Genomic DNA, 26,799 nt, shown 5'->3' on the forward strand with positions numbered 1-26,799 from the left:
GAACGATTGCGTGGGGCTACACATTCCATGTGTTCACGTACTGTCGGTGGAAGAGATATAGCGAGGTTATAAAATCAATCAGACGTTGTAATTTACTTGTTCCAAGAGTCGACACAATAATTTCAGACACACAGTGACTTGCATTAATATTCGAACATCATGGAAAATGGAAATACCGATCGTTCGGTTTGAAACATTTCCTATATATTATAACAATTTTAAACGAGCAAACAGGAACAAATTAGGCTTTTCAATAGAAATATTACGATTTCTTTCAATGTTTATCCTTGCTTTTCAATGTTTCTCAAAGGATCTTTGGATTATCTTGCATTATTAATCGTTATTATTAAATGTTATAATTGTTACTCTAATAGTCAAGTTTTCACTGTATATCGATTTATGAATGATTTTAGCAGGCTGAGATTCAAGGTGCGTCTATAAAATGCGTCAGATTCTGGGTGCGGTTACATCAATCGATGTTGCCGATTAAATGCTATAATTTATGACATCGCTATATCTGTTCCAGCAAGTATACGGACAAGCATGGAATGTATTCGCAAACGCACACGCGTGTCCGCGATTAAAATATGAAAGAAGAAGACACTCACCTTCGGGTCTCAGTCTGTCGGCGAAAAGGCAGTACGGGGGTGGCGGCGACTCTGAAACGAGGAAGAAGAACAACGAATTAATACGTATGGCGAGTGTTTTTTCAAGAAATTCAAAAACTGGATTTTTCATTTGATCTTTTGACTTTAGATGTGCTAGTATTTAAATTATACATATCACGAGGTTTCTGGTCCTTCTATCGCATATATAATTACATATCGAAGTCCTTAAGTTCGCCCCTTCTTTTTTTATCTTAAACGCGTTAACTATTTATTAAAATTGTTATTTCTTTGATTTTTCTCTCACTTTTTTTTATGAGAATTTCCTTATGAATACAAATTGAGCGAATAAATAATCTATAGCTTGTATTGTACTTTGTTATAGCCGATAAACCGATACGAAATTATAAGAAATAAAATACTTTATGAAGTGGAACTTAATCTTTAATTTAAGCAGAACTCACTATCAGCTTATATGTATATTTATTACAGATTTTTTTAGAATATTAAATACCATACACGAAGCTACTAATTAGGAATCAATGAGCAAAATATAATTATTCAAATAAGCATTATCGTAATTATATGGCGAATAATTTATCAACTAGTTCCTAAAGGTACATTAATTTATTTTCAGTCGTTAGTTACCCGTAAGTAATTTAAATTTTAATTTATTCTATATCAACACAGCGAGAGAAAATAATTTACAACGTTCTGAATCTACTTCTCATCGCAATAAAAAATTTATTTTTATTCATTAACTGCTCATATCTAATTTAGATCGATATCTACTATAGATTACAATTTTGCCTTATTTTAAGCTAAAATAAAGTAATCCAAATTATAGCAAAAAGTAATTTACAATCTTCTCATACATATTACAATTACAACTAGATATTACCAATCGATCCAAAACACTATTAACTTCGATAATAAAAGAATCGTTACTGCCAATTATTGGACGGCCAATGTTAATGCATTTATGCGAAATTAGATAAAAATATATAAAATATTCGAAAGAAAGTACTCGCTACAGCATTTAGGTGAAACGAATCTCCCTTTCCTATTTTACTTATTTAAAATCACCACCATATCATAACACCATAATACAGTTGCGTTACATACTCTTATACAATATCATGTACATATATTAGGCCAATCTGCTATTGAGCTTGATCATAGATACATACGTATACGATATTTACGTTATTATACTGGTCGTATTACTGATAACAGATATCAATTACAGCGTATTGCTGCATTGCTATAACGCAGCTAGATTAGTCAGAAGATTCATATGTTCGCATTAGCAGAAAATTCATACGTTGGAAGAGCTGTAAGAAGGAAAAACAGAAAAGAAGAGAAATCTTTAATTAGGTTCCGTTTCTTTAACGATATTCATAAAAATATAAATTTGCATAAACATCCACGGTCTACCAATTACATTTATTCCGTAAGCATGCTGCGCGTCGTTGGAATACAGCAAGGCACGTTAAAAGGAAACGAAGAACATTCATTAAAGGCGCCAGACCGCGATCAATCTATTTTCGTGGGAATCTCGTTACGCTCGCGTCCCGATTCCACTTTAATCCAGAACGGATTGCCGCGACGCGACGGTTGGTCGCGAGTGCGAGAAATTAGAAACCGACTCAAGGCTCCGCGTTTCGATTAAGCGGAATTAATGGGAATCCGCGCGGGGCAGCGCGGTACGGCGCGGCTCGGCTCGCCGAACGAACGAACGAAACGAAACAGGCCTGGCGCCCGTTAGAAGCCACGCTCCAAAAGCGGACGATTCTATTATTGGCGCGGCCAACAGCGAAACCGGTACGCCGCTTTTCGTCCTTTTACGTATCGGCCTGAAAGCGTAGAGGACAAACGGTGGGCTCCCGCGAGTAAAATTGCGAACGTCAAGGTAACCGAGCGGACGCGAGCGGCGCCTAGCCGATCGAGATGCCGCGACGCGACGCGACGTCGCGTCTGCCGACAGGGAATTCTCAAGGAACGCCACCGAATCTCCTAGCGATGGGATCAAGTTCGGATATTTACTTGCAAAACTAAATCAAATACAATGCGCAACGTTCGCTTCGCAAGGATTCGAATCAAGCTACGTTCATAATATGTATATATGTATGTATGTGCTTGTAAATTCAAATCAAATTGAATAATAATATATATAAAAATAATAATAAGTTTTACTTTGCAATTTTTGAATATTCTTCGCGAGTAGACTGCGGATTTCGAGAAATTGCGTTTACGAGAAATTTAAAGGTACGTGAAAAGGTACACGGAATGCACGTAATACACAAAAGACGTACTGGTTATAATTTTTAATAGATACAACAAATCTATGTTTGATATAATTTTGAAGAAGAATAATTGAAGGTAGATGAAGGCAGATTACGCAGAGACACGCTGGTTAAGATCTTAATTAAATTAAATAAATTAGAATACGCGTTTCTGGTCGAAATCGACAAATTTATACAGATTTCAAATATTTCAGATTTTTGATACGTTCTAAACGAATAAAGGTAAAATTATGATCGATCGATCGTTTCCATGATAATTATCGTATTTTATATGAAAGCAGGAAATGTCCTAATATTATAAGTACGTATGTACATCTATTATAATACTTGCGACATACTCGAGTCCGTCAGTAAAATTTGCAATACGATTAGGCGTAGCAAGGCTGCATCGACGATACATACCGACAACTGGGTTAACGAGCCTTTTCCTTCCAAAGGATTTGTCCCTCGATCAAGACGTAGTATTTAATGATATTCATTTATTCAGAGAGAGGTCTTCTGTCGATACATTGCTCTGTATTTAATTACATACTATACCGGTATTTTGTGCTGTTTGTACACTTAATTGCACGGTGGACGATATTATTAACATGGAAATATTTATATTTCGGGTAGTCTGTAGTTAGAGTTTATCGTTAGATAAAAGTACATTTGTTTGAAAATTAGACACTACCATAGTATATTGAAGGACATTATTATGTGAAAATACTGGAATTTTGAAGACTTTATATTACGCATAATTATAGGGTGAACGACGTCAAATATTTCCAAATGGAAATATTAGCTTTTTGAAAAAATTGTACTAAATTATATACAGGAAAACGTTGTTGGAAAATTCATATTTTAATTATACGGTGTAACCTATTGTTAAACAGAAATATTGGCTATTCGAGGAGTTTAGTTATACATTATTTAGTTGTATATCTATCAAGAAACAATGCGATAAGAATACTGATATGATAAAATGTTAAAAAAATAAAATGTCTTCTACATGTTATACGTATTTGAACGTAACATGTATCGTCCAAATATTCGGACAAGAAATATGTGGAAATTAATTCGTACGATTTCTCGTACAATGAATACAAAGAGTTTAACAATGCTACGCTTAGAATAGATTATACCTTTGAAATAAAATTACTTTTTTTCTCTTTCTTTATATCAAGTGACATGCAATTATAAGTATTAAAAAACAGACACGCGAGATATCTCGTCTAAAACGACGTACGAACAACACGGGGACGTGAGATATCTGGTTTACAGTGTCGCGTACACAACATCGTGTCGCGAGATATCTCGTCCGCGAATACGAAGAGGTTAATCTGAATGTCCTTGACAAGGAAACGAATGCGAGGAAGATAATGGATTTAAAAAAAAAAAAAAAAAAATGATGCAAAGAATGTAGCGCAGATATTGTACATTAAGTAGAACGCATTGAAATTTGTTTACCAAACAGAAGCAGAATAAATATAATAATATACGATACCTAAGTAAACATTTTACGCCAGACTGTGAAATAGTGTTTAAATTACCTGTATATAAGTAGTAAATTACATTGTTGTTTTCTGTTCTACCGAAATACGTATTACGAGCTTAAACTTGAAATTAATAGCATAAAGCAACATGCAATTCTATCTGTGCGGTTGTAACAAAACAGCGAAACGTACTTTACGCCAAAATTCCTCAGTATATAGTAACAACTAATATTCGCGCAAAAGACGCATAATGGCTGACAACGGCGCCTACACACAAATCTTCTGTCACGATTGTCTCGATCCTGGCTTCCAAACGAACAATCACAGAGAATCAACAGCCGCGATTCTATTTATACTTTATACTTCGATCGAGTCACGCAGGTTCATAGAATATTTCTTTGAACTTAAACTAGCTTTAACGATTCTTAATTTCCTTATTATCTGAACTAACCCGTCAATTGAGATTCATTTGCCTCGCTTTACAAACTCCGTTTTCTAAACGTAAAGAATAAAATACAACTTCGGTGCTAACTTAATTACGCTAAAATCATTGGTAAAAAATTAGACAGACATCCGCACGCGTCGAAGAATCTCACCAACGTTCAAGTCCTATTTACAAACAGAATAAATCCATTCTACAACTCTTGAATGAGGAACAAAGAAACAAAAACAAAAAAAAAAAAAAAAAAAGGAAAGGAACAGAAGAGAAACTGAGAAGCGGTATAAAAAGCAAAACGACAAAAGAACATACACCTTTGTAAAGAACGTAATATCGTGAATTACGTAAGAACAAGGACACGATCCTCAAAATAATGCCTTTAAACATTTATTTATACTCACGAGAAAGTTCGTGGTTCTTTTTTTTTTCTCTAGCTTGTCTTGTCTCGTATCTTCGAAAACTCGTTTCTCGTTGATTCCCTAATGTCACGTAATATTGGAAAACAAAGAGGCTGCGATATGCTTCTCTCATACACGCGGCACCAGACCGAGGCGACGTATCAATTAAAATTAAATTTCTGACTCACTCGGCCCATTTGAAATTCTGCACCGTGCGCCGGCGCTCCTCCACTTTGCCAAAACACGATGACCTTGCCTGCCATTGCCTCGCCTTGCACGGTCGCGCAACGTATGAATGGTAGGCTAAACGTTAAACCTAAGCGGCAACGGCCGCTACGTGTTCGCGCAGGTTGCGATGCAAACGATGCAGAGAACCGAGTGTTCGCGTGTTCCTCGATAGTTCCAGTAGAAACCTTGCACCCCTTTAAGACGCAGACACTTTGACTTTGGAATTTCAGATGATAAAGCATATGTTGACCCTTGATTAACAAAGTCGAAGCTAACTAGACTTGTATACACGTACGATGTACGATCGTTGACGGTTGATCTAACTTGACTTCCTGTGGAAATCCTACACGGATACGGTAGAATTATGGGAGGTAGACTCGCAACGGAGTAGACTGTAACGACGAGAGCAGGTAGGTAGAGAATGTAAAGATAGAAATTGTAAAAATTCTACGCCGCAATGCAGATGTAGATAGTGTGAAGTTATGGACAATCGGCTGGATATCGCGTAGGATTATCGGCTGCGATGAAAGCAATTTTAATATACAAGCGACTAATCTCCTTTGGAATGGAATTGGACGAAACTGAATGGTATGTCAAAAGGAATAAGCGACTTTGAAATTGCACACAATGAAGGAAGAGTTGTCCCTTGATTAACAAATTCGAAGCTAACTGTACACGTGGTCGATCTACTGTGGAAATTCTGCGCACAGAGTATACAATTATGGAAAGTAGATTCGTAAAGATTGCAATAGAGGAAAAGTTGCCATATGCCAAACTCCATCCCTCGATCAAGAGGGCCACCAGCTGTACAAATACAACTAGTCGAACAGCTATGACAGCTAAGTACTACAAAACATCTTTCAAGTCGAGAAATTCCTTAAGGTCAACGTTCGATCCGCTGAAAAATGGGAAGAGTAGGTTTTTCCCATGTTCAACGAACATTTCCATCTGCGGACATTTTGTAGAGCGACCAGCACCCGTCACAAGTTCCGTATAAATACCGCCGTCACGGAACGTAACTTACTTGCTATAATCCCTTCGAACAGAAGATTATTATTAATCTCAACTTATTAGTCACTCCTCGCTTTATATTCTTCGAGGAAAAGTTGTTGGAATAAAGAGTATATTTAAGTTATTAAATCAGTGTTATAATTATTCAACAACTCCTATTATCTTAATGGAATCTTAGGGGATCGGCTGATTCGTGGCGTCGATCATCGTATCGTAACGAGAATTTACGACTCTCGTTGGCGCGCTCTACGCGAACGGTCGAACAGGTGGAAAATGTGAAAATAACGTAAAAACTCTACACTCTAATGTAGATGTACCGTAGCTAGTGTAGGATTATGGAGAAAATAGAATTTAACAGATGTTGGATGAAAAAAAAAAACAAAAAAATGGGAACTTAAGTATATAAGACATCTCATTTGAGGTGCGATTGAACGAAATGGAATATTAGACGACATGGAGTAAACGACTTGGGAAATGCAAATGATAAAGAAAAAGTTGAGTCTCGATTAGCAGTGCACAGTTAAAGTTGACTATACATCGCTAAGCTTAGCTTAGTTTTATTAGCTAGCTATATCTTGTAGAATCTACACTATAACAAAATGAAAAGAAGTAAGTGAATGATCTTAGAACGATGAAGAAGACACTGATAATCGGCTGACAGTACAAAGGAAAATTTAACTATGAGTAATAGATACATACTTGAATAATTGAAAGAACAACGTTTATCTGCTTACTAGAAATTTACGACGTTATATGATGGTATAATATAGAGAATAATAAAATAACAGACGTTTAAATGTACTTAAATGTGACTAATCTCTCGAAAAGGAATCCGACGCGAAAAGAAAGAAGCAGTAAATAGCAAAAACTGAAGTGGAATTACTTGCTAACAAACGAGATTGTATGTTTCGTTGGATTAAAAAAGATGAAATTATTAAATTGGTTAATCAGCAGTTTCGTGCATGATGAATACTTAAGAGTTACAATGTAATGTGATATATGACTACTACTTAACTAGTAGAATGGGATTAAAATGACCTATGCTTGGATAGTGCAAGGTTGAAACGACCTAGAATAAGAATTCTGCTTACAATGTTGCATTTGATACAGGGATTTAATCGAAACTTTATAATCTCTGCTTGAAGCTTCTCGAACACCAGCTATAAAAATTGTAAGAAAATGAAATTTATTTCTTCCCACTAATTATATATCTCTCGCTACTTATTAACATAAGATATTAGTCTTACTTCCTTTTATCGGTTACATAATATATCGTAGGTATGTAATGTTATTCAATATCGAAGATATGATTTCATAAAACTGAAAATATTTAGAAAATTTAAAAGATAATGTATGGTTTAATATTAGGAGAACCAGTTTGGTTATTTTGCCGAATCAGCAAATCAACAACAACGAAATTATTATTTCCACTAATAAGTAAAATTATTCATAAGCACTCAACGTTTAAAGGAAGATAAGTATTTCTCTCTTTTTTTTTTTTTTATCTATAATAACAGCGAACATTATTCTTCAGCGACTGTTTTTAAAACATTTTAAATAATGAAAGCATGTTTAAAGAGAAGATAATAAAAAAGGAACTCTTGTATTTGCAATGTTAAGTATATGTTTAAGTGAAATTGTTGTGACTCAGTTCATGTAAAATTATTATCATGTATAATTATTATTAATTTATCTAAGATTATTACACTATTTTTCTTCCTTCGAATAAAATCTCTGCATTAGTTTCCGTGTCTGTATGAAGAATTAGTATAGTGCCCATAGTGTTAAAATTATAGTCACATTCTCTGCTACTAATAGAAAACCACATGATATAATCAATGAAAATTACATTCAAACTTTGATTTACGAAACCCCAGTTTTCGATTTCGACGCGTTAAATCACAATTCGTATCTTAAATTTAGAAAGCAAAATTTTAACGATAACGAATTTCGATAAGAACTTAATATTATCCATACGATGATACATTTTTGTATTTTTATATTTCCTATAAATGCATAAAAATTCGTAGTCTACTTATCAGAATCTATCAAAGAAATTATATTTTCAGAATCACGAATCCTACGAAGAAGCTCGTGTCGTAAACTCAAAAATAAAATAAAGTATGATATTTTGGTCTCCACGACGAAACGTATTGAAAGTCGTATTTTGTGGTCGTTTGAAAATACCAGAAAACAAAGAAATATGCAAATCGCGTCCGAACAAAACGTTCATAAGAAATGAAAACGCAAGAAAACGAAAGATAGGAAATCGTTCTAAATAAATATCGAGACAATAAAAAGTGCTACAAGTGCGACAATTTGCGTAATGATGCCGTCTAGCCGATGATAATCGATTTATCCAAGTGAATTATTAACAACGCCGCAATATTCGAACGTTGTCGAACGTAAAACCAGATAAAGACAACAACAGTGTGTCTGTGCCGTTGCGCGTTGCGAAAACAAGGCGCCACCGTGAATGCGATTCACCTTCGATAAATGTCGACGAACGCTATAGCCGTGTTTCGACAGCTATAAAATGCTCGATGATAATGTTTACGTATTCAAGAAAATCGTATTCAAGTCCGCCGAACACATTCACGAAATACGGCGAGAATCGCAAAAACTTGCAGACACTGAACACCGATCCTCGTGGCATTAATAAATAATTTAATTTACTTGGCAAACCTGTTTCGCCTCGCCGCGCGTATTTAAAACACGCTTCCATATTATTTTCAAAATCGATCCTTGATATTAAGTAAATCAAACATCGAGCTGTTAGTATTGCAGCTATATCGTTGATATATATGTATAACGAGTATGTAAAAAATATAAAATTAAATAGCTATGTGATCGTAATATGAGAAAAAGTTTATTTTACTAACACTTATGTATGTAAAACATTCTTATTAATTTTTCAAAATTGATTCTTGAAATGAAGTAAATTCACGTGCAACATTGAAGTTGTATTATTACATACATGGAAAATATAAAATTATATAAATAGCTACATGTTTGTAGTATTATGTTCTACTTTCGATTAAGTAGAAGTCGAAAATCTTGTTTGTTCGAAGATTAAAGGTAAATTATTGTAAATATATGTATTACGTATACATAAGAATTTCAATAATCATTTAATAGGGATTGATGACTAGAAAATGTTATCAATATTATTTTAATTGCATCAGTCGATATTTTATAATCGACGTTATTCCATTTTTTAAATTTTTTACTGTTTGCCATCATTTTTACGCATTCGATAATCCACGAAATCACTATTCCCCCTTTTTCGCAATATTTAACATTCAAAATGTGTTAGAAATAAATTGTCAATGAGCACCTACCACTGTACTAAATATTTTATGAGTAAATAAAAAATAGTCGGAAGTTAAAGCGAAGAAAAAATCAAATCTCCATATTAAAAATACATATTCCTATCTAATCCTGCTACATTCTTTCCACGCAATTGTGTTTTTCTAATACTAAGAAATACGTGAATAGAATACGAAAAAATTCCTATTGGTATGCATGATTTCACGCTTCAACTTTGAGTTAAACTACTTCCTAAAGCATTGCAAATCCATTTTGCTATAAAAAAGGCATTGAAATATAAAAATTCAACGATCGCAACAGTATCGACCTTCTCTCGGCCTCTCGAAGCTGTATTCTTACCAAAAAGTAATAAAAAAAAGAAGGAAAAGAAAACGATCTAACAACCTACTTATACGCAGCAACAAATTCATATACATGTATAATGTTGCAGCCCTAAGCAACGCCTAACCCCAATCCCAAATTCCACTTTCTCCATCCAAGAAGAAAAAAGAATGCCAAGAAACCTGTTACCTCTCCTGAAAACCCAGCCACCATATCTCCATCGAATCTCCCTGTGAAGCTCTTCCTGAAAAAAAACTACCTGTAGCCTCGGTTCGTTTTTCGCTCCAACCATCTTCCTTCGATTTTTAGAAACGTTCTTTCATGACCGTATACATAGCGTTGGAAGAAAATTCGGAGAGAATCGAACGGCAATACGTGTACGCGACAGTAGCCGGCGAGCAAAGCCGAGACAGAAACCGGTGCGGTGCAGCGAGTTGCGCTCGCAGTGCTCGGGTTCGGTTCGGTTCGGTCAGCTCGTTGGCTAATGCCGACTGGCCTCGACAATTAGCTGGCGCCAGCAATGACACGCAGCGGCGCCGGGCTGCTCCCCCCTCTTCCCGTCTGCACGCCGCTCCCCCTCCCTATGGCATCTTCTCCCGCCAGCAACGCACGGCTGCTCCCTCCGCTTCCCGCGCCAATGCTTCCCCTTCCATTCCGCGCGCTCCCCACTTCTCGCCCCGCTACCCCTTCGAAACCGCACATGTTCCACGGCGCCCCGTCCTCAGACCACTTTTCCTCCCCGTTCTTCGCGTATCGTTCGACTCGATCTTTCCTCTCTCCTCCTCTCCCATCCCCCTTTCTCTATCTTTCTCTGCTCTTTCTTCTATTTCTCCTCGAGCCTGCCTTCTTCTCCTTGCTTGCTCTCTTTCCTTCTTTCTTGGCAGGCCGCGACTCGCCCAATATATGCTTTATTTTTAGATTCATTTCCTTCTGACTATAACTTTGATTGTGCGGCTATTGGTAAATGCCGGTCGGTAGTAGTACGCTGTTTTTGAAGTGGATTTGATTTTATATAGAGACGCTATGGACAGAGGTGTATACGTTGGTAAGACGTATCGTAGGCATTTCTTCGAGTTTCTTTAATTGTTCTTTTTCTTCCTCACATATAGTTTGTTTTCTACGCACGGTGCTTTGTCGTTGATTTATTAACCAGTTCTTTCTTGATGCGTCTGTCCGGTTGTTACACAGACGCGTCCCCTCGCGTTGTTTCTCATTCTGCTTCAACAAATGCGTCGCAAGCTTTCTCTGTACGTGTATACTATCCGTAGAGGCATATACGCTATACATCCTCATACGAAAGTGTACTTGACATCTTTAATCGTGTTTCACTTTGGAATATAACTTGTCGATATTAATATGGTCAGATCGTATGAATGTTATTAATCGAATTATACAAATCTTTAAAAACGTTGCATTTTTACAGGATATTTGATAGCGTAACTTTGGTGTTCTCTCATATATGTTATTTATTGATCAAAATTGAACATACCATAATGAAAATGGTGTATATAGATAAAAGAGAATATAATTATTATTTCACCTGGATAAAGTATTGAATATATGTTTATTAAACACGCGCGATGTGCCGAGTCATTCTATAAAACAGTCTTACGAATTCTTCTAATGCTCTTAGGGACTAGAAAACGGTTCCCCCTTCTCATTATCTGCTTTTGTCATAACGTTTATAATGAGTCGTTTATAAACTTATATATATACGACATTCGCTTCTTGCTCCTGATCAAAGAATATCCTGTCTCCATTCTGTCGAAAAAGCCCTAAGACAAACCCTGGTACTCCGATGTAGTATAACATACGATAGAAACAAAATACACGTGCGAGGAATTCAGTAAAATTCATAAATACTTTAATAACATTTTTCACCGATTTATTGCAAGTGTCCTGATACTTTTGAACGGGGGTGTACGTACGCGAGAAGCGCGCTGGCGCGAGCGACCCGCCGCTATTATTAGACGTGGAAACCTCAGCGTGGAATCCGAAGGATTTCGTTATTTTCCTATATGGAGATTTTCGTTTCGGCGAATCTTCGTGGTGGTTCGTCGGCGTGCGGTACGCCCCGCGTCCGCCGTCTCGTCCAATCCCGACGGTTATTAATAGGAAAGTGAACCGGCGCGCTCTACGCCACGGTGTTTACCTCGCGCGCCGATTTTCCGCCGCTGCTGATTATCGATAGATCGCGTACGGCGCGGCGAACTGTGACGAATCTCGGCGCGTCGTCGTCGCGAGATAGCGAGCTCCGCCAATTTCTCATTCCCTGTACCCAATATTGCTTAAGCGGTATTTGCATTAGGCAATTTTTCATCGAGTCGATCAACCTTAAGTCGTTCGACGTCAACACCGTGTAAACTATCATTTTTAATCTAGCGGAAACTATTTTGGGTCCTCTTGCACAACGGTTTACGAAGTAGAAATATCAGTAAATTGACGAGATCTAAGTTCGCGAGTTGCTTTCTTTTTCCTTTCCATTACTTATACGCGAGTCGACTAATAATGGATCGTTAAAGATGTAAACGAATATGGAATTCTTAAATTGGTACCTTAAATTCTTCTTTCAAACGGACTTTGTATTTGAATGTTACATAATTTTAGAAGATCGTATCAAATTGAATAATCAGATGTTATCTGAAGAAATTTATATAATTCGTAAAATTTATTTCGAAAATTTCCTAGTAATTTTATCCAGCTTTTCCAAAGGTGATGCTAGTCGAATACAACGAGTGAGATACCATCGTCAAGTGACACAAACGTCAGTTTTTAATACATCGACCACGCTTACAACTTTTTTATACATATTTCTTAATCTTCCAAAATTATACATAAACAATAAAAAAAAAGGTTATTTTCATACTGGAATATTTCTATTCATTTTCAAATAATTAGCTTTTTCAATTTGTCTATCAAATTAATTAGAATTACTGAAACTACGCGCAAAATCTCTCTACATAACACGTTGATCGCGCTAAATAACAAACACAAGGCCGTAGAGTATAAACCTTAATTAAGCATTAACCTGAATTAAATATCGAACGATTTGAGATCGTTCAATCGAATCAGTCGGCTAAATGTTGCCTGATATAAACACAGCTCAACGTGCTAAGAAATATTGGTTTATGAGTTTTCTCGTAAGCATTGCACTGGCAGAAGGCGGTCCCATAAAAACGATTAGAGTAATGCTCTTATGATCATTTGTCCAATATCGTGGACACGATTTATCGCCGCAGCGGCTGCGTCCATATCTTTTCTATTGCTTCACGCCTAAATGTCACGACAATCTTTATAAGAGCACCTTTTTTTTCCCTTCATCCTTGCTACGTGTACGTAATCAGCCTACGTCGATATTATTCAGATAAATGACAAATACATTTATTTAATAAAGTCGGCTTCTCGAGATCGTATTTAAAGGTGTTACGAACTTCGTATCATTTAGAGATTTGATTTTTTCAATGCTGTGTACCTATACGCTTGGTGATATTTCGCGCGTCGAGTACGCGGTATTTAGAGCGCATTAAATATACTAGGCGCCGTATTATAAATAAAATTAGAAGTTATACGATTTTAATATAAATAGATTTTATCTTCAATTAGTTTCACGAGGAAATATATAGACCGATATTCCATGCTAAGTATACTAAGCGGCACCTTAAAAATGCGGCAATAAATTTTTCATAGAAATACGCGTATTTCACGGTGAACGTTCGTCCTATGAATTCTAAACCGATATCTCAGAAATATGGTAAATATGACTAATAACAGGAAAATAACAACTTAGTATATTTCTACTTCCATTAGCTCGCTTTTATTTCTATTTCCTACTTTCCATCCTGATTTCTATCGTAAAAATGAACAAGGATAAACCTGACTTTGCCAACGTTTCTGTGATAGTACATCTCCGATTGAAATTATTTCTGTAATTGTACAATTCTACTACGACACCTCAATTCGTATATTTCCATCTCATTTTCATTTTAGGAAACACGAAAGACTCGATACTCTATATCGAATATAAAGCTAAACTACGATCGAATAATGAAAAATGAAATATAGAATGTTTATCTACATCTAATTACTCCTGTCAGTTAGTTTCTTTATCGTTTCAGGTTCTAAATCAGAATCAATCGATCATCTAGGTCTAACTAGTTTCCAGAAAAGTTGGGGCAGCGTCGAGTCAAATGATCGTTAGAGTTACGTAAAGCCGCGTTTTGCTGGCGCCTTCTCTATTTACTCTCTCTCTTTCCTCCTAATACTGTCTTTGTGTCGATAGGACGCGACAGCTTTTTGTGGTTGAATTTGTGTCGCCAACGAGCAGACAGACGGTGCCGTAAGACGATCAAATTTACAAACTTTACGGTTACACGAGGAGCCCGTTAATGACAAGTGTCTGTGTAAACTAGACAATTATGTATGTTACTTTTATGCACTTGATGACTTGGAGCCTATTTCGCAAGAGTGCGAGATAATAGATAAGTGTACGAAGGAAGTACGATAAACTTCTAAATACTAGTTGTAATGCTTCTATTTAATATAGGTAATATTTGCTCGATATTAAAATAATATTTCACTTGGGAAAATTAAAACTTAATATTCGTCGTTACGATCCGAAGAATAAAAAAAGAAGCAATTCTGTAAAAATTTAACACGTTACTTATTATAGTATAATTATGATAATCCGGCAATCGGATCCAATGTTCAGACGATGAAAATAGATTAAGAAAATTCACTTACATATTTATTTGCTATTTTATACGTCTCATTGTATTTCTATATTTCTATATATTATACCTTTTTATTTGATATAATATATATGTATGTACTTTTATTAACAAATTTGTATTATTATTATTATATCACGTACAATATCCATATTTATATTTATTTTTAAGCCGATATGTATATATATAATTTTGAAATTTCTTCCTCGAAATCGCATTAGAAAATTAAGATTTTAATAGGTATAATAAACAGTACCGTATAAATGTGCAAATCTTCGTTTCCTAGTTATTTTTATTTGGGCAAGAGAAACGAAAAAGGTAAAAATTTCTAACGTTAAAATTCCAGCGTTAGCAGACAGCGAGTGGTTATTTTCCCAAAGGAGGTAGCCATAAATCTTGAAAAGAAAGTAGACGAAACTGAATTGATGGATGTAGACAACCTTCGATCGTCAAGATAATCGTACCTGCTATTGGTTTACCGTGAAACACCGTTCAGACCTGTAAAAGATGTCGCCCAACTAATGGGACAACGGGCATTGCCTACCTGCGCTGCACGACCGTTTCGTTTTAAAAAGAAAGTTTGATTGGTACTTTCCAGTGCTAATATGACAACTCAATCGTTCGAGTGCATCTCTTTTCGAGCACATTAAACGCTTAAAATAAACATTTGATGTATCGAATACGGCATCGTGATACAGCAATTAAACGTTTTAATTTTTAAAAGGAAATTCAAATTTTCTGGTCGTCGAATATTACTTTAATATCATCTACGTTTATGTCTAAGATGATCAGAAGATGCAAATAATTAATAGAAGACGATTTAACGATAAAAATAAAAGAAGTAGGGGAAAACATTTCAATAAAGATAAAAGAAATAATGCGGAAGATATAGAAATAAATAGAAGGATTTTAAAGTAGTAATAACTCACGAAGTACTCTGTACAACAAATTGTAACTTTTACAGTAATATATAATTTCCTAACGTTATAATTTTCTACAATCGATCTAATGAATTCATTAATGTTTCATATTTTTTAATAACAATAGAACCGTTGATGCTATTATGTTTGGTGTATGATCACCTATTTCGATATAACAACTTGCTATTATAATCCTCAGCTATATAATTACCAGTCCCTAAGGAATAGGTAGCATCAACGTTCTAGATCTATTACGCTCTTACTAGTGGTTGTTACAATTTAATTGAATTATACTTATGATCAATTATCGTACCCCAAAGGACTCCAGATATCTTCGACATTCTAAGTAACTTAAATACCCGTTACAATATTAATCTTTTTGCTCTGGCACCACTATACTATATATAACAGCCAAGCTGTAAATCTACACTTTACTACGAAGCATAACATGCTAATCATTCATGTTTTATTCAAGCTATTTTAAATTAACATACAGGGTGTTCCATTTAGAGTTCCCTCGAAAATACGAGACGTTAATTATATTAAATATTGAAATATTAACGATATACAAAAATGTCTCGAGCAAATTTTCACTAATTTCAGATTCTGTACAATTTGATGGCGATAATACAACGAAAGAAATTCGCACGTTAACTGCACATGCGATTCTGTCGAACAGTACACGAGAGAAGATTTCATCCGTTAATTTAAACAGTAAGCATTCGAGTTGTACTCTTTCTAATACGTAACTGGAACAAGTTTCCATTTCATACTGTTCGAAGAACCCATACGACTCTCTTCGACGATCTTAGACGAACGACGATTACTTAAGGCAAGGAGAACACCTGTGTTCGTATATGTATGTGCTATATATGACATTAGGTCAACTCTAGTCATCTATGGCAGCGAAAGGGTTAAGACCACGTCCATCTCACGTTCTGTATTCGATTCGTTGAAAATTATCCAGCAACGCGTATCCAACTGGCTCGAAACGACATAAATACTTGGAACGATTTTTCACGTTGGATCTGCGCTGTCTTGACGACAGAAGCACAAAGCGGTGGTTCATTGGCGATTCCCATGGCGATGCAAAACGTCCGCTTTCATCAAAATTTATTGCTGCTCGCGACTGCTACCGGCGCGCGGGGACAATCAACAACATTTACACGTATCGATACCATTCATTATTCCGCTCTTGTTCCTTTTGTTGTTCTCGTACAGGATTCACTGGCAAAAAAAAAAAGCCACAGCAGCATTCAAACGCGATTCAACAGTATGATTTTTTATTCAGTTCACGGACGCTTGTACTCCCATTTACCTAGGAACTCGACCAGCTGGACATCGACTAATCCTCCTCGCTACCGGTAATAAATTACAGTTTCACGTTGACCTGTGGCTAACAGGGCTCGTTAGCGCGCCACGCACAGCTGACGATTAGCATTTGGTTCGCGGCATGCTGTCGTTACAGCGTAGGCCTTTCACGTGGTTAAATTATTCGCACGTCTCCGAAACGACGCCGGAGGTTTCACACGTCCCACGGACAACACGGAGGATTTAAAGGTGGCCTTCCCTATGAGGTTTGTAAGTACAACTAACACGATTGCGACAACTGAAGCATCAAGTATTTATCGATACATATACATGCTGCTCACGCTATTGGTTCACATGTCTTTTTTTTTTTTTTTTTTTTTTGTAGACGATCGGTTTGCGAGCAAAATTATATGTTGTCGCAAAGGAAAACTCTTATCGGTGGTCATCGCCCCACTACTTGCCGCTTACAGGTGGAATCCCAGGAAACACGGGAAAACCCACGTCTTCCCAATTCGTACCCGACGAGGCAATAACCACAAGAAACCTTTTGGCTCAAAGATGTTTCCTGCCAATTAACGGCCTTCGAGATAAATCAAACAGCCTCGTTTATGACAATTCCTTAGGATTATTGCGGTCCGCTTAATTATATGTGCACAGCTGGAGATCGCCTCAAACGTAAAAAGTCCCCGGACATAACATTGTCAATTTTCATATTAGTTATTTATCGGTTGTGATATCGTTATATTACGTTATAGTACCATCAAATAGACTATTTACGGGAATTGTTATGTCCTAACTTTTAGATCACGATGAGGAATTTTTCTATTCTCTGATACTTCTTCCCTCGTGTCGGCAAATAAAGTTCCAGTTACAGAGGGTTAAGCTTTATATTGATCATAATGCTGAAGCATATTCCTATATGGGAAACGATTTGTGCTTTTATGGTCTTTTTATTTCCTCGTATGAAAGAAGTATTTCTTGCGTCGATCTTATTTCAATATTACAGCGAAGAATGTTGTTCTCCGTTTGATGAAAGTTTTACTTTCGTCGATTATTATGGCTCATACATACTCCATACAGTATCAAACATTTGATATCAATCAAACTGTCTGTCACGATCCTGTACAGGTATTGGATGGAATGTGCTATGCTACTCTGTTCGACAAACAATTTTATCCAACATTATCGGTGACAATTTACGATATAATTGTGGATTGGCTGCCGGAGACAATAACGCGCTATTGTTTGCCGTGGCTCTGCTAATTTATTGGAATTCTATATTTACGACGTCTTCACGGGATAATACGTAGACGCGGATGACTTCATAAATCTGTTATTCCTGAAATTTATGTTGGTGACAGCTGATTTTCTCGAGACATCTTAACGACGTTTAAAGTCAGACTTGCATTATGTTGTGGGTAGCGATGTTTAAACGAGCGTCCGTGTATTTGTCAATGGTGACAAATAGCGTTGTTCTATGCTTTCAATAGAGTGTAAATGTTCGGTGTCGATTCGTTGAAATTAATTGGATTTTAATTTTGAAAAGAAAAGACACGTCGTTCAAACAAATTGAATAATTTGCACAACGATCGAGGGATAAAACACAACGATTTTCTAAGTTCCCAGCTTCTATTAAAATTTGATACGGTATCAAAACTGTGTTCAATTTTAATAATTTATCAAAATATCTTTCGTACATCGAACATCAAATTAATAACGTTAATCCGTTACTTTTAATATAAAATTACAGATGTGTTTGAAAAATACGTTAATAATACGTTAAAATACGTTAAATAATCCAATGTTCGTAAAAGGCCGTGGAAAATTAAAATCAAGTATCGAGCTAATGATATTAATTCGTCGTTTCTAATTCCTAATGACAGTCGCACGTACAAATTTACAAAAATTTGCCGGATAATTCGTAAACGAGTTTACTCTAATTGCCATTTAATTCGAACGTATCTCAATTACGTTTCTGCATTGTCAAATTTTACGATTTCTCTAATAAACGTGAATTCCAGCCTGCGCTCAACCGTTGAATATATCGCGCAATCAATGTCACCTATTGATAGCCAAATGAAATAGCTAAATGGGAAAGTGGAGCTCGACGTTTCATTTTACGCTAATTTAATGTCTCTAATAAAATATCAAAACTACGCGATGCTATAAAGTATGGAACATTTAGTTACACGTACGCGCATCTTATGATTCGATTTCATTTTCTTCTCTTGCGCCAAGTTCGGTATTTATATCATTAACTGATACATTGTTCAGAAAACGATACAGTACAATTGGAAGCGTACGAAACGTTGAATTCGATTTTAAACGAAATTAATTATTGTAAGAGTAATGACGCGAGTACGACGATAGTTTGCAATCTGCGTACACGAACCAAAACAAACAAAATCTATTAGTCAGTGCATTATTACATCTCTATAATTAAATTATCGGCTTCCAAAGCATAACAATTACCCCAAACTTATCAGAATTATAAGGTCATCTCTATTTTTATTTACCAGCGCCTGCAAAAATTTATTACCATAACCGAATGAGCATAGTACATAACATCGCTAATTTTGTGTTATAATTACACCGATTATATCTTCATTTCGATATAATTGTTTGGCGATTTGTGTAATATGAAAATAGAATTTTAAAAAATTTTCTGAACACTCAAATTTAGGGTAAATATATCTACATAGCTTATTACGTATCTCCATCCCAAAATCGAATTATAATCTCATTTTAGGTATGTATAGATAAGTAGAAGATATAAAAAAGTCCTACATTTTAAAAAGTATCAGAAACTTATTGGATACAGGAAGATTTGATTAAAAGTACGTATACTAATAAAATATAGATAATCTCATAATCTTTTAACCTTTATGTATACGTACAAGCAACAAGTAAAGCTACTTTTTTATTCCGGAGAAATGATTTATCTGTTTTACGTATTCCAACTTATCCTCCGATAATCTTGGATAGAACCGTAATCAAATATTTTCAAATCTTATTCATTTAGTCGTATTAATCGTATTCAAAGAATTATTTTCTTCTGGTACAATTATAATATTTTACACAAAACAACAACAACATTTCAAATCTTCCCATAAATATATCAGAATGTGTTGCTACAATATTTAATCATGTTCTACTATGTAAAAACAAAAGACAAAAAATAAAGCTCAATATTCAATTCCTCGCTACGTATATGTAAATGCAGTGTATTATAAAATCGCTAATAATCTATACAAAGCGAACGTCATTCAACAAATTCATTGCATTTAAATAACCACCTATATGTTCGTACATCTAGAAACGAATTATCATGGTCGTTTAAAATGGTTGATCCGTTGCAATCAGAGAGATGGTAAAAAGAAGAGCGACGCGAGGATAAAAAGAGGGAAAAGAAGAGAGATTGCTTACCGGGTTTGCAGAGCCGGCTCCAGTGGTAAGGGTTGCAGCATATGTATACAGGGTCTTTAGCGGAATGACAGACAGGAAGTCTCTTGAGCTCCGACGAGTGGGCGAGATCCGGCCACCGCCAGATCTGGCAGCAGAGCAGGTGAGGATCGATCGGCGCGTTGTCGTGCGAGCCGCGTGCAGGTACTCTGCATCGATCCGGCCTTATCGGTGACGCGCACGAATCCTCCGATCCAGAGTTTTGATCGTCGTCGTTCTCCAACGACGAGGAACGATGATGTCTAGTACGATGATGTCGATGATGATAATGATGATGATGCGTAGGATGATGATAATAGTGGTGATGATGGTGGTAACGATGATGACGATAACATTGTTGCTGTTGTTGCTGTTGCTCGGAATCGTTTACGTCCTCGGAGTGCTGACGGGGCACGAGGACGCACGAGCCGAGGTCGGCGCCACAGCTTTCCACGGTGGTGAGTAACATCTCTAGTTGGTTTTCCTTGAGCGATTTGAGGAGCGCCTTGCACCTCAACAAACGAACGGGATCCTCGTCATCGTCCTGGCTCAAATCACCACCGCAGCAACCTGGATGTAGTTTACTCGACGAGATACGGCTACCTCCTCCTACGCCACCTCCCCCTCCACCGCCAGCGCCACCACCCCCTCCTCCCCCGCCGCCGTCGACTGCACCTCCTGACGACGCTCCACGCGCTCCTCTGGTTGTTTGGCCCGTCGTTGCCGTCACGTTGCTCGTCGTGTCGTTGTCGGTGCCGCTCGTGTTGTTTGCGCGATGAATACGTGACGAATCCTCTTGAGCTTCACACTCGGTTTCATGCTCTCCACGGACCTTGGCCTTTAGGAGACGTCTAGTGAGCGCCGTCCGTTTGCTCCAGAACATGAACATGAAACAGGATTTGCGGTACGCGCATTTGGGGGCCAGTACTTTTCAACGTAGCCGCGCGGAAAATGAGAAATATTTGGAATCGGTGCCCGACGCGACACCGTCACACCACCGCGCACTGGACACGCCACTTTCCTCCTCCCCTCCTCCACCACCACTACTACCACCACCACCTCCTCCACCACCTCCTCCGACGCCCCTTCCTCTCGCTCCTCTTCCTCCACTATTTCCTCTACCCGCGCCGCCTCGTTTCTTTCCCTTTCGCGTTTGCCGAGCTTCCCCGCGTTGCCGCTCCTCTTTCGCCAACGTGACGACGACTACGACGAAAAAACGGAACACGAGAAGTATATACACCGGCGGTTATACACTCTGTCAAGAAAAAAACAAACACCGCCGCCTTCTTCTGTCGACGCACATGCGATTACAGATGAACGAGGACGGTCCCCAGCGAGAAACTTCCGACGGGGCCAGCACACGCGCGTATATTTATTTACGCTCTCCGCGGATTTGATGCACTTTGGATCACGGTCCCGAAATAGTGTGACAGTCCCCTGTGACACGAACAGCAACGTTCTCTTCGCGGTAAATCTGCTTTCGAACGGCTTAACGTGCGTCACTTTTCTCTACCGTTCTCGTGAATGCTCTGTATTGTTTGTCCTTTCCTTGGTTTTCTCGAAGAGAAAAAATTAATATTATCAATCGAGAATAGCGCGTGGCAAGCAACAAGGTAGGTCGAAGTAGAATAACGAAGGATAGCAGCTTCGGTCTCTTCCTCTTCGTGTCGATAACTTTTTCGAACCAGTAAACGAGGTTAGGTCGAATACCGTTTACCGACCTTGAACTCTCATTTACCTATGTGCCACGGTATGTATACACAAACTGGCCGGCTGATTGGTGACGCGAACAGCGTGCGCGCGCGCGATCCGTTTACATGTACGCGAGCACACGCCAATTCGTTGCGACGATCTCGATCAGCTGAAGCGCCACTTCATTCTCGCGATACTCTCCTTCGAACGATTCTGTTATACACGCCCCGTTGTTATTGTTTCGTTACTCGAATGTTACCACGTTATTTACGTCGTTCGCTAGTAAATGACACTTTAGCGAGGACACTAGAGAAAATCTGCGTGTCGTGTTTTAGTGGTCAAATCGTATTATCGCCCTCGATAGACGAAAGATACTCGATAATATGTTCAACGACGAAAGAACGTGGCGTACGGTATATAAGCGAAAAAAGGCACGAGAGATTCCTGTGCTGTCTCGACAGTTCGCGAACGTTGTCAGCTTTCGTTGTCCTAAGAGACGTACACGGTGCAACGGTCGCCAGCGGGGTTACGGACGCGCACTATTAGTATCATGATACACTTCTTATCCGTTGGCCGTAGCAGAGCACGAATCGGTCGCGCGCGCACACACGACACCGGTTCTTGACTTTCCACGATGTGTATATCGACAGCGATGTGGTGTCTTAACCTCGCGACCCGGCACTCAACCACAAACACACACACGCGCACGTATATAATACGTATATCGGCGCGATTCGCCTTACGAAAAATTGTTTTCTATCGCTGCGAATCTCTCTCTCTCTCTCTCTCTCCCTCTCCCTCTCCCTCTCTCTGACTTTTTTCTCTGGTCGTTTACGTTTCTCTTACGAGACGAGTCTGGTAACGTTAGGCCAGGACGGTTGATCAATGTCCCTCGAATCTCGGGCGGTTAAGCCCTGTAGAATACGATAGTGTCGTTTTCTTTCTTGATATTCCTTTGCTCGTGCCGTCGCCAATGCCGGCGCACCGGCACCACATAACAACAACGACGACGACGACGACACTTTAACCTCAAATCCGAGATTGTCGCGTCGATCACTCCCCGTCATCCGTATACGCGTATCACCGAGTGACATTTTCCGCTTGCATCGTCCGTCTTTCTCTCCCGTCTACTTCTTCACTGTTGCTCACACTGTTCACCGTAACACTTGTCGCTCGTCACCCATCGCCGTCGCCGGCCTGCGGGCTTATTCGCGCGAGGCGACCGCGAGGACGCGCACTGTCACATTCTTGAAATCGCTGCCCGGAAAGCCAGCGAGAACGAGTGAGACACCAACGGGGAGGGATAACGCGTGAGCAAGACAGACAGACAGAGGAGAGAGCAAAATACACATGAAGAAAAAGAGAGTAGGGAGGGCTAGCGCACGTAGATCGGATATATAACTCGCGGAGGGCGAGAGAGGTCGAACGAGAGTAGCGCTTCGGTTGCACGTTTAAAACTTTCGGTACGGTAAAAAAAAGTTAATTGATGCAGCAAAGGGAAGAAATCAAATTCAGAGTCTCACCGCGACGTTACACTTCGACTTCAAACTGTTTCAAATTCTTCTACTGGCGGACGTTTTTGTCTTCGCGCACAGATACTGACGTCGTCACGGGGCAAACTGTTGCGAAGAACAACCACGATTGCGGCCGTAACACGACTCGACTCGGCTCCGCTCGACGACGCGACTGAGTGGTACGCACGAGGTCTCCGTCATGAGCGCACACACCGACTTCCACCGCCTCTTCCTCCACCTCCTCGTCGTCGCTGCCGTCGCTCGTCTCGTCCCGTCCGTCTCGTCTCGGCGCGCCGATACACCGACTGCAGCATACTAAACACACAAGGGAGATTGTTAAACATGGCCGTCGCCGCCGCGCCATTATCTTTCGCGTTCGCCGTCAGAGGCGCCACTCACACGCGCTCATATACTACAGACGCACTATGATCGCTCTTTTCAAAATTTTACTATCTCCATTTTCTCTATTTTTACATTTCTACTATGGATATGTTAGTCGTAGAGCAAGAATAGAATATCCAAATTGTATAAGATCCATTTGAAAAGGTATCCGTGAAATGAAATAAAAAATTCTTCCAAGATACTTCCTTCCAACTAATCAAGAAGTTATAGAAACGTCCACATTAAAAGTAAAAGGCTTGAGCAAATATCTAATATACATATTCATTAAAAACAATTTCGGTAAAGAAATGTTTGATTAACGAATTAATGTACGAAATGAACGATTCTCGAAGCATCATTGTATCGAAAAAATTTTATACGACTACCATCTCCTATTATAAACTAACCAACAACTTCACGTTTTCATAGAATAACAAATTACGATAATGATCATTACATCACGGATTATTAGACTATTTATGCAAATTCAAATTTTTATATGTGTAACTTAAGTAAAGACTTGGATACAAATTAATTTCATCTTCTGAATAATATAACAGAACTACGAATATTTTGCAAATATTTTACAACGTAAAATATGTATATATATAAAATATTAAGGCACAAGATTAAAAAAATAGAATCTTGGTAGAAAATCGTTTTACTACCAAGTATTATAGAAAGCACTATATTGTGGATATTTGATATACTTCTTCCATATTCTTTTCAAATCTCCTATAAATGCATAAAAATCCGCAGTCTAATTACAACAAATACTTTACTTTAGATATCTTGTATATCTACACATAACAAGTACATGTTATACATTCTGTATGCATTTTTATACATTTAAATTTCCCATAAATGCATACGTAATGTAGCCATTATTTTACTCGTTCATTCAGAAAGGAACGAATTTTTGGGAAACTTTGCAAATGAGGATCGATGGATCGTAAATCTTGTGTGGCCCGCGATCCGTGCAACTGGAACACGTTGTGGAGCAGGATAAGATGTGGGACGGGAAGGTGGCGATGACAGAGGGTGAGGGAAAGACGCGAATAAGGACGGGGGGAAGTTAGCCCAGGCAAGGAGGGGGGCAAAAGCAAAGCGCAAGGTGGACTCGTCTGAAGACGGGGGGCGTCAGCCGGTCGGTCGCGGTTACTCGGGCGGCCGAGCAGACTGACGCCAGCGCCTCTGCGTAGCGCCAGCGCCAGTCACCGACAAGTACTCCACCCCGAGGGTCAACATTCCACGACGAATTTCAGTCATGATATGTATTTCTCGTAAAGCAGACGACGCCCGTTTCAACGTGTCAACGTCGTCGAATGACGGAAGAATGTTAAAGAAGACCGGTCCGTTGGTCGGACAGGAAAGAATTTGCCCCGTCGCTTTCTAGATGACGCTTTCCGTTCTGAATAATACCGATACGCTTCTTTGGTACATACTCACGCGATTTTAGATTCAGTACGCAGGAACGAGCGCTTGCGGGTTCATTGGCGGGCCTGTAACAGAATTTTGAATTTCATTATTCTTTTATGGCGCCGTTTGTATTCTGCGATCGAAACGAAAGTGGGTTAAGAAAACTGTTAAATTGCGATAAAAAGAATTAAGAATATCGTGCATTAAGAATTGAAATATTATTCGAAAAATTTGACGAAATTAGCGATGTAGATTTATATCGTCGATTAACGTAATCAATATAAATTAATCATTGGCTAATGGTGTTAATTTATAATTTCCAATTCTGTAATATATAACGAACGTGTTTCTTAAAACACTTGGCATATTATAAAATTACATTCATCGCAAAATAAATAGTTTTAAATGATAGTAATAATATTGGTGATTTTATCTGTAATTTATAAAGTTGCAAAAGCTGTTTGTATGGTAATGACGTATAATTTACGCCTTGTAACTTGTCAAGGCTGATATTATCGTGCAACAGGGTATAGATATTTGTTTTCTTTTTCTTCGTACGAAAAATCTCTTCTATCAAAACATTCTGATATTGTTAACAGAATAAGAACTGTTGATCGATCGTGCTTTAGATAATATGTGATACTATGAAGTAAAATTGTAAATCGCGCGATATTCTAAAAAATTCAACAAGATAGAAGAATACAAATTCACCTTATAAACTTAGTACTTTTTCATAATAAACAAAATAATTACTAAATTAAATAAATAAATTACTCTATTCCATCATCGATCTCCATCAATTATACTTTACTAATCTCAATAACTGTATCTATTCTCATCCAGTTAGATTAATTATAAATTAACAGAAAAGCTGTTTCATTTGATCGATCATATTTTCTAACAATAAACATATCCTATTCTTCAGTAACTATATCTTCGTTCGTTTCAATGAATCCGTGTCAATCCATTATCCGATTAGATCTGTCATAAATGACCGATAAACTGTTTCAACAAGGAATAAAAACTACGAGAAGAAGATCTCTCTCGTTCGAATTATCCGTCCATTTGTCACCGTATCCTGGACAGATAAGAAAATCTGAATCGACCCTGTCCTCCCGTGCAAGCTAACGGTGGCGCCATTAATTTATTTCACGAAGCCCATATTGAAAATGACTTCGGAGGATAAATCAGCGTCTTGATGCATTAAAGTTCGCTCTTTTTTTTTTTTTTTTTTGCTGCCGACGTTGTTCGTTTTCTTCAGCGACGTCTAGACGCGTTATT

The 26,799-nt window shown here is 37.9% G+C and overlaps 1 protein-coding gene across 1 annotated transcript in view; it reads right to left on the reverse strand.

Moving 5' to 3' along the window:
* The window catches only part of LOC117234629, a 104,407-nt gene extending 80,374 nt beyond the window's left edge, over window positions 1-24,033 (reverse strand). The window contains exons 1-2 of the mRNA XM_033496026.1: window positions 20,498-24,033; window positions 609-659 (exon numbers count right to left, since the gene is read on the reverse strand). Of these exons, the coding sequence (XP_033351917.1) occupies window positions 609-659; window positions 20,498-21,401 (955 nt within the window). The 5' untranslated portion in view covers window positions 21,402-24,033. The remainder of the gene's footprint in view (window positions 1-608; window positions 660-20,497) is intronic.
* Window positions 24,034-26,799: the final 2,766 nt, after the last annotated feature.

The sequence above is a fragment of the Bombus vosnesenskii genome, unplaced genomic scaffold (assembly GCF_011952255.1).
Source record: "Bombus vosnesenskii isolate JDL3184/JDL3185 unplaced genomic scaffold, Bvos_JDL3184-5_v1.1 scf7180000013263, whole genome shotgun sequence".
NCBI lineage: Eukaryota > Metazoa > Arthropoda > Insecta > Hymenoptera > Apidae > Bombus > Bombus vosnesenskii.